Source organism: Camellia sinensis, chromosome 11 (assembly GCF_055761805.1).
Source record: "Camellia sinensis isolate YWXY chromosome 11, ASM5576180v1, whole genome shotgun sequence".
Classification (NCBI taxonomy): Eukaryota; Viridiplantae; Streptophyta; class Magnoliopsida; order Ericales; family Theaceae; genus Camellia; species Camellia sinensis.
The window spans coordinates 135313589-135323454 of record NC_138971.1 but is presented as its reverse complement, the minus strand read 5'-3'; the positions used below and the strand labels follow the sequence as shown (position 1 = coordinate 135323454).

The window sequence follows — 9866 nt, the reverse complement described above, 5'->3', positions numbered from 1 at the left end:
ATTCCCATCTTTGGGATACGTAGGCAGCTTCATCTTGAAGTTCAGCCATAAACTTTTCCCCGATCAACTTTGTCCATCTTGATCATCTCAGTCATCTTTATCCATCAGCATTTATCGTGATCTCCGGTACAGTGCTGTTCAAACTAGGTGCAACTTTCCGTTGCCGCGACGGTGCAAGGTTACTCAGACAAGGGGCAACTTTCCGTTGCTTTGCAGTGCCGCATTGTTCTTCAGACTAGGGGCAACTTTCCAGTTGCAGGGATCTGGGGTTGTGCATCTCAGTGACAGATTTCCGACGTGTCCAATTCTGATCCACATCGAAAATAGTTGTGAAAAGTTTTAATAAAAGTTGACTTTGTTCAAATCAATCTTTTTACGACTAAGACCATTTTTGGACCGAAAGCGGAAAATTTTCAGTACCACAACTTTCAATTTCATTGATTTCAAAATAGAGTTCTCCTGCTCTTGCATTACAATCGAGGTTGCTTTCTTTTGGTACATTCATAAAGAAAACTTGAAAATGCTAAATAAGCAATAAATTTGGGGCATAGTTGAATCAAGTATCTCTGCGTCCCCTCCCAGAGCTGGACGGAGCATCTGATGCCAAGCTAGGTCCAACCTGTGCCTCCTCATTGAGCCAATCCACGCACTCATCGGACAAAGTGCAACTGAAAGTGGAAGCAGGGGCCAGGAGCTCTCTAGTCCTCCATGCCGTGGCATATCGGGCAAGATGTGCACCCCGGATCGGGAAAGCGGCTGGGTACTCAATCCCTTCCGGTGGGCAAGTCTGATCATGGCCAAACTGACGCAGGAACCGGAACGGAAAATAGAATACGCAATGGGTTAGACCAATCAATTGGATCCCAATCAGCCGGGACATACTATAGCTCATTGCCGGGAGGTTGAGCCAAGGGCAACGCCAAGCAATGCCGTCTGCGGACAAATTGCACATCCAATCGAACCACCACCTTTCGTCAAGAGCATTGACAAGACGTTGCCGAAAGAAGTAGCCTCGAGCTGAATAAGCTGGGCAAGAGTCCACAACCTGCAACTTGTCCATTAACCATACCTAGGGGAGGGATGGAAAATGAGAGAATAAAGAACAGAGAGATGTACGAAGAGAGAAAAGTAAGACAAGGGTTTTGAGAGAAAAACCGAGCCTGAGGGTCGAGTGATGTGAGCAGATATATATGTGAGGTCAGGTGGGAAACATTACCTGCAGTAGCAGTGGACTCCCAGCAAACCTAGTCGCCTCCCGGCGATATACAGAATCTAAGCCCATCAATGTCTCGGCCAAGGTCATGGCAATACAGCTCTTTCCTTCTCTCAAACCTTGGGCGACTTCAATCAGGCGAATGCTAGCCCCGCCGAAGCCCGAGGAAAGCAGAAAGTGAGACAACAAACATAAGCAGAGGGCGTGTTGCCGGAAACCCTGCCAATAATGGTTGCTGCGGTCACCAGCGTCGGAAAAACGATGGATCAAGCCGAGGATGTCCAGTTCCGCACTGCAGATCAGAAATCGAGCGTCGTGCGCCGTGAGCCCACACATCCGCCCTAAAGCATGGGTGTGACCAAAACGGAGCTGAGGCAAGATCACTTCAGAGCACTCAGACTCCATCAAAACCTGAAAATCTTCGAAAGTGGGGCACATCTCTTGGCCGCCAAAGCTAAAAACATGCGTCACTGGATTCCAGAACCTTGCCGCGGCATGGAGAAAAGGAAGATGTAACGAAGTACGGCTCAGCGTGAATAGTGCATTCAAGCCAAAACCCCGGAAATTCAATTTTTCCGAGCCATCTAGAGAAGAAATCCAAGATGTGACATTTTCTGCGAGAAACGCCTCCATCTTTGGCTAAAACTAAGATGAAATGAATGTTCCCGAATTTGAGGCTTTTATAGAAGGAAAGACACTATTCACGGGGACACGTGTCGAAAATCTGGAGGCTGCAGGACTGAATGGCCGGCCAGCCACCTTTTCTGGCTGGCCAGCCATTTACTTTTTGCAGAAATGGCCGGCCAGCTGTCTCTCTCTACAAAAATGGCCGGCCGGCTCCCAAGGACGGCTGGCAATGATGCAATGTATCTCCTTGACCCTGTTTTACCCTTCGAGGGAGAGTTCCAAGCATTTCCATGCAACGGGAGAGTCAAAGGCCTCCGTTTCGGATGCGTTCCGATGCCCAGGTCGTCAGAAGTGCACTTTGTTGTTGTTGAGTTTTATTTATTGAGTTGTTGTTCTGCTTATCGAGTTGTTTGTTGAGCGGACGTGTTTTGTGTTTTTGAGTCATTGCTCTCTGTTTAAGCAATTTTGTTAAAGTCTTTTTTATTTGCGTTGTGGCATTTTGCTTATCGAGTTGTAAACTTGCTAAAGATCCTGTTATATCTTAGTAAGTCGAGTTGTTTAATTTGTTGCGTCGGTTCACTGCCTGACTTGGTGATTACACAATGCACATTTCCATTCAATTTCATTCTTGTGCAAAATAAATGATGCGATACGATGCTAAAAGTTCAAAATACAAACACCTTTCCAAAAGCTATTTCATTTCATCATGCTTTACAACAAACAAAGGTACAAGTTTTACAAAAAATAAAACTGCCTAACAATGTGCAAAGTGCTACAAACTACTAGTAAAAGAAAAATAAAGCAGGAAATAGCAGCATCAAAGTCCTCGGGAGCGGGAACGAGAAACACGCCTCATCCTCTTTTGCGGGACAATCTCCGCACCATCATCTGAGCCGGGGCTGTCATCCTCAGGATTTCCCTCAGCCTCGCCTCTGTTCCCCGAGCCAAAACCGGAGCCTCCCTCCTCAGCAGATGTCTCTGACTGACGGTCGGTAGCCTCCTCCTCCTCCTCATCAGGCTCCACCTCCACAACGTGAGCCCTGCGTCTGCGGACAGGCCCTCCTCGAGCTCCTCGAAAAGGCCTAGATGGCCCGGCTCCTCGGGAAGGCCGAGATGACCTCGCCCCCTGAAAAGGCTCAGATGGCCCAGCTCCCCAATGAGGCCCAGGTGGCCTGGCCTGCGGCTGACCGGACCATGAAGGCATCTGAAAACAAAGAGTTCAATTCAAATACATCAGTCCAAATGTATACATCAGACGCAAATACAAGCAAAGGCTACATGAAATGGGTGCATGTAAATACAGAATACAAGTGGGGTGTGTGTCAGATGTGCTCTACACAAGTAGTCTATCGATGCAGTAGAAATCAGCATGTCATCAGAAGTATGATAAATGCCAGAAAACTGAAGGGTACCTGAATGCCTGCGACAGACAACTGTGCCTCCCTGCGCAGGACCATGCCCTCGAGTGTGGCTACCAGTCCAACCACCTCCTCCATGTACCCTCGCGATGGCTGCAAAAATGAGCTCATAATCGTCAGTGAACAGAAGAGTGTCTAAACATCTGAATGATAAATGAAAAGAAGTGGAGCATACCGGCGGTGAGTCCGGATCAATGGCGTATCGATCACTGGGCATCGGAGGCTCTAGCGGGATCGGGGTCGGAGAGATAGCCCCATACTGCCACGCCATCAACTCAGTAGGCATATCTGGCCATCCGAGATGAGGATGAACCGACGGAGCTGGAGGAACCGGTCTACTCCCACCTCTAGATGTACCAGCCCTGCTGGAAGAAGGGGCGTCTGCGGCCCGAGCTTGAGCCTGGCCCGAGGATGACATACCGGCAGGCCTCATCATCGGGATACGACCTTCCGTCAATGGGGGCATCAAATATATGTGACGGTAAGTGGCGTAGTCCCCCTCCTCAATATATAGCAAAGCATCAGTACCCAGCATGGCGCCGACTACCTCTGAGTAAGAGAGCCGGTCAGCGGTCCGCATACTAGCTGGGGGTACTGCGGGAATGTCCTGAGAAAGATACCCCCATACCTGGCGCAGAAAGCGCTCTCCCAGGAACCAGGCCCTGCCAACCGGTCCTTCGAGCAGGACCCTATATTGGGAGATGCCCGATGCTCCGGTATACTGAAGTCGGAGACCATCACCCAGGGACACCCAGGGCTGCCATGTAATCTGCGGATGATGAATGCATAAACCAATCAGAAATCGAGAGTATACAGAGCAAATCAAAGATGAGAATGAAAAGAACTGAAAGTTCTGAGGTACCTCTGAATGTCGCACAGTGTCGAAGTACTGTCGCAGGCGAAGGAGGGTCTCTCGAGGTCTCGTTCGGTGCGGGCCCTCGAATATCAATGAATATGGGGTCACGGGAATCCCTACCACCTCCAGCTCTGGGGCTAATGATGGGAAGTATACATAAACCCATAGCTGAGAAAAGCAATGCAGAATGTAAATACGAAATGCTGAGAGCAAAATACAAACTGTAAAAGTGCGTTGTGTGTGTGCAATGTACAAGTAATGAGAAGCAGAAATGTAAATCAAGGGGACAAAAAGTACCTCCCAAGCTCTCCAGTAGCCGCCAAGCAAATCGCCCCGCCCGCGGGAGGTCGCGCTCATATAAAAATAAAGGGTAGCCAGGCCGGCGCCACCCCAATCATATCGATAGACCTGTGATAGGTCGACTAGAGCGCTCAGCAAATATAGCCCAACTGTGTTCCCTCTGTCGGCGAACAGGGTAGTCCCGAAGAGGAACATCAGGAAACCACGGGCATACTGCTCCGTCTCCTCGGGACTCTCAGGCACCATCTCCGCCCGCCGGAAATGGGAAGAGAACCAAGTGTATCGGACTCTCCCTGAAACCCTATCAACAGGCGGGTGAGGCCCCAACAGATACATCCAGGCGGCCTCCCACTCGCCCATGTCCTCATCGTAGGGAATGGACCAACCTCCGACGTCTAAGCCGGTCAATACAGCAAAGTCAAAAGGGGTCATGGTCATATCCCCGGTAGCAGAGAAATGAAAGGAATTGGTGGTGTCCCACCATCTCTCTACCAGGGCTGCCATCAGCGTCCTCCTGGCAGGACAACGTGACAACCCGACGCAGAAGGGTCCAAATCCTGCCAAATCCACTAAGTCTCGGACGGCCTCCGGGAGCTCGGCATACCAATCCCGCGCGAGGGTGGAACCATACCCCCGCACACTGCGGGAGCAAACCTGCATTCAGAATGAATACATGTGTCAATAATGAAATGAAATGGGCTGTGTGCCAATGAAATGGAATGGGCTGTGTGCCAATGAAATGAATGGGCTGTGTGCCAATGAGATGAGATGGGCTGTATGCCAATGAAGTGAAATAAACTACATGCAAATTCTATCTATCTGGGCTGCGTGTTCAGAAAATTTGAAGTTTGGGCTGCGTGTTCAACTTTCAGTTAAATTGTGGGCTGCGTGTTCACTATCTACCTGGGCTGCGTGTTCAGAAAATTTGAAGTTTGGGCTGCGTGTTCAACTTTCAGTTAAATTGTGGGCTGTGTGTTCACTATCTACCTGGGCTGCGTGTTCAGAAAATTTGAAGTTTGGGCTGCGTGTTCAACTTTCAGTTAAATTGTGGGCTGCGTGTTCACTATCTACCTGGGCTGCGTGTTCAGAAAATTTGAAGTTTGGGCTGCGTGTTCAACTTTCAGTTAAATTGTGGGCTGCGTGTTCACTATCTACCTGGGCTGCGTGTTCAGAAAATTTGAAATTTGGGCTGCGTGTTCAACTTTCAGTTAAATTGTGGGCTGCGTGTTCACTATCTACCTGGGCTGCGTGTTCAGAAAATTTGAAGTTTGGGCTGCGTGTTCAACTTTCAGTTAAATTGTGGGCTGCGTGTTCACTATCTACCTGGGCTGCGTGTTCAGAAAATTTGAAGTTTGGGCTGCGTGTTCAACTTTCAGTTAAATTGTGGGCTGCGTGTTCACTATCTACCTGGGCTGCGTGTTCAGAAAATTTGAAGTTTGGGCTGCGTGTTCAACTTTCAGTTAAATTGTGGGCTGCGTGTTCACTATCTACCTGGGCTACGTGTTCAGAAAATTTGAAATTTGGGCTGCGTGTTCAACTTTCAGTTAAATTGTGGGCTGCGTGTTCACTATCTATCTGGGTTGCGTGTTCAGAAAATTTGAAGTTTGGGCTGCGTGTTCAACTTTCAGTTAAATTGTGGGCTGCGTGTTCACTATCTACCTGGGCTGCGTGTTCAGAAAATTTGAAGTTTGGGCTGCGTGTTCAACTTTCAGTTAAATTGTGGGCTGCGTGTTCACTATCTACCTGGGCTGCGTGTTCAGAAAATTTGAAGTTTGGGCTGCGTGTTCAACTTTCAGTTAAATTGTGGGCTGCGTGTTCACTATCTACCTGGGCTACGTGTTCAGAAAATTTGAAATTTGGGCTGCGTGTTCAACTTTCAGTTAAATTGTGGGCTGCGTGTTCACTATCTATCTGGGCTGCGTGTTCAGAAAATGTAAAGTGTGGGCTGTGTGTTCACTTTCGAATTCGGGCTGTGTGTTCGACAAATCAGTGTTTGAACCGTGTATTCTAATGTGGGCTGTGTGTTCGCAATTAATCAATGAGCCGAGTGTTCAGAAATTCGAGTGTTGAAACTACATGTTCAAGATGTAAGCAAAGTACTATGTCATAAGCTAAACTGCATGTTCAAGCATGGCAAAGGTGCGAAATGTAAAATACAGAAGATGAGGTAAATACCTCTCGGGCCTCGTGAGAGAGATGCTACTCCGGCTCTCTGAGAAGCAGATCCCCGGGTGCTCGCTCGTCAAAGCTGGTAAAATGACGGAAGACGGCACGAGGGAGGACGTGTGCTGCCGGACGGTACCTCCCGGGAATGAAAGGTCGGGTCCTCGGAGGTAGAGTCATGGGATCGAAATCATCTCCGGCACCTGGAAAACCTCCACCGTGGGGAGAATTGCTCGCCATTTTCAAGAATCTGCAAAAGGGGAGCGAAAATGAGCAAAATGGGCAAAAATTGGAAAAAGTCAACAAAAGTCAACTCTCGGGAAATGAAAAGTCAACAAAAGTCAACTCCCGAGAAAATATTCCAAATATTAAGATAAACTTACCTCAAGTGGTGAAAATGCAAAAAGAAGCTCCGAAGCCAAAATTTAATCGCTCCAAAGTGCTTAAAACTGAGTGTTTTTGCGAAAACAATTTGCGCGGGGCGTTGGAAAATGCGCGTGAAACTCAGATCTGGAGAGGAAAGTGTTGAAAGAGGCAAGAAAAGGGGGGGGGGGGCTCGACTGCCTTTTATAAGCCTCGAGTCTTGGTTGAAGAGGCATGCCAAAAGGAGGGAAAAAGACCAAAATAGCCCCGGAAAAAGGCCATGGCCGGCCGGCCCCTTTTTCTAGCTGGCCAGCCATCTGCTTTTTGCAGAAATGGCCGGCCAGCCATCTACTTTATTGGAAAACGGTTGGCCACCTCCCCTTGGGAAGATAAATGGCCGGCCATGTTCCTCACATGCTCACCTAGCTCTCTGCAAATTTTGAGGAAGATCGGAGTTCCCGGGACCTGAAAAAGTTCAAGAAAAGTACACTTCCGGTCGCGAAATTGCTCCGTCGGGACTTCGGCTTCAAGTTCTGACATATGTCTCATCATCACTCATCAAAATCAAAGTGTATCCTTTTTGAAAGAGTTGTAACCTTTCAAAGAAGTGGATCGGAGGCCGTGATCGAGTTACCTTCGCCGAAACACGCATTTCCGTACTCGTTGGTTCATGGCAAATGGCACCCTGATTCATGCTCATTTTGTACTTTCATGCACAAAACTTGCATTCTTATGAGCATACCTATCTTGTCATATACATTTCTTGTTATTGGCATACCTCCATGTTTGAGCATGCGTTGTCACGCATGTTCCATTCTTGCATTGCGATGCATTCACTCACCGACGCTGCGTGTGTCAAACTTTCGAAATCACATTAAATACATGTTGGTAGTATATTGTACTTGTTGCAATTTCTCTCTTTTGCAGGCACGATATTGTATGTACGGTTCAATTGAGGCTGGTGCGACCAGACGAATCGCGCAGGTATCGTATCTTCTCCGAGTGAGACGTGGCGGGGATTGAATAATCCTCCGCATTCTTAACTGCATGAAATGTAGTTGTTGCTTTGCATTCTTGCTTAAAACTGTTGCATCTATTTGCGAATACTTGCTTCATCACAGCTTGCTGCATTTGCACAATCATTGGGTTACCTTCGGCTTTTTGCATATCATTTGCATTTCGCCCCTGCCTGCGGGCATGCTTGCGGGCACATCTTTGTCTATCTTGTCTGCTTTGTCTAAGTCTTCGGCCTTGTCAAAAATGGGTCGTCTCTGGGCTTTGACATTCACTCCCGTCATTCTTATGACTTCCGAGTTCTGTCAAAGAGGGGCAACTGTAGACACCCCATTTTTGACCGACCTTGAGACTCAGACGTCACCAGTTGAGCACTCGGTGATATTGCATAATGTGCTCGTTCAGAAGTTTCAGAGTCACGGCCGTGAGCCCTGCCTCCGGACTTCCGAACCCTTTTCTGTGCCTTATCTCAGTTTGCGAACCAGATTCGGTTTTCTCTGTTTCTTTTCCTGAAGGGAGGGAGAGGTCCCGTAGACCATCTCTCAATGTCCGTAGGCTACATTTGGTGGCCGTAGGCCATTTTGCCCATTTCGGAGTCCGGTTCCCGGTTTTCGGGACCGTTGGCCTTGTGCCTCGGTTCGGGACCGCTTAACCGTCTCCTATTGCTCTGATTTTTGGCATACTTCCTATTTGCTCCCTTTTGAGGGACACTGGGGTCTGAGAAACCCACTTCGTGGCCGAATGCCACTTTCAGTGCTTAACAGCCCATTTTCGGAACTCCGAACTGCGTGTTTTGGCCCCGGAACATTCGTTTTGCATCGGTTTTCGTTCATTTTTGGCAGGTACCTCTGTTTTATCACCAGGAAGGTCACTGAAGGGTGGGAGGCCAGCAATTGTTGCAGCAGCCAGTTATCTCTCCTCCGGAGCCTCCCGGCGCCCGTTTTTTCGCACTTCCGGGCTAATGTTGAACACCCTAGGGTTAGTGTTGCCAACTTTCAACCACATATCTGTGATCCACACACATGAGAGGCCACTAAAAGTTGGTGGCCGGCCATTAAGGTTACCTGACCCTTTTGACCCCTTTCTTCCGGGCTAATGTTGAACCCCTTGGACCCTTTTTCTTGAACTTTCAACCACATATCTATGATCTACACACCTGAGAGGCCACTAAAAGTTCATGGCCGGCCATTAATTCAAATTGACCCTTTTGAACCCCTCTTTCCGGGCTAATGTTGAACCCCTTGGACCCACTTTCTTGGAATTTTAACCACATGGTTGTGTTGTACACACATAGGAGTACCTCCCCAGTAGCTGGCCGGCCAGAAAATCTCATTGAACCTTTTGACCCCTAGCCGGCCGGCTAGGTGGTGTGGCCGGCCGGCCACCTGCAACAAAAGTGATAGGCCGGTCGTGTTCCTTGCACTGTGCACTTTACAGCTGTGGGGCAATATCCCCCAGATATTATCTGTATCCGGGGGATATTTTGTGGGGGAGTTTTGCTCTCCTTTTCCCCCACCTTTACACCCCCTTTTGGACCCTTATAACCAGCTGGTGGCCTCCTTTGTAAGGGTTAGAAAAACTCTCCTTCAAGCTTCCATAGCCAACTCCATTTCCATAGCTCTCAATTCTTCAAAAAACCCTAAGTCCCTAACCATCATTCCTTCTACACCACCAAGCTCTACCACCACCATCTCATTTCCAGCAACAAAGGAGGTTTCTCAAAGGCTAAAGAAGCTGCAAATTCATCCAAGAAGCAACAAAAGTTTGAGTCTTCAAGGGTAAGTAATACTTTTACCCTTTTGACCCTTTTTCTTGATCTATTTCTAAGCCCCACTTCCTTTTTGTTTCAAGCTCCGGACCTAACTGAAAAGGGTCATCTTTTAAGCTCATCTTCACTTTTCATTAAGGGCTC

The 9866-nt window shown here is 48.2% G+C and overlaps 1 protein-coding gene across 1 annotated transcript; it reads right to left on the bottom strand.

The window, feature by feature from the left end:
• Positions 1 to 3605: 3605 nt before the first annotated feature.
• LOC145802647 (protein MAINTENANCE OF MERISTEMS-like) lies at positions 3606 to 6823 on the bottom strand. The gene is made up of 5 exons (XM_082895405.1): positions 6590 to 6823; positions 4412 to 5068; positions 4121 to 4282; positions 3887 to 4027; positions 3606 to 3623 (listed from the first exon to the last, which is right to left on the bottom strand). Exons 2-5 carry the CDS (start codon positions 4916 to 4918, stop codon positions 3606 to 3608), a joined length of 828 nt encoding a protein of 275 aa, XP_082751531.1. The 5' UTR covers positions 4919 to 5068; positions 6590 to 6823.
• Between the last annotated feature and the right edge of the window lie 3043 nt (positions 6824 to 9866).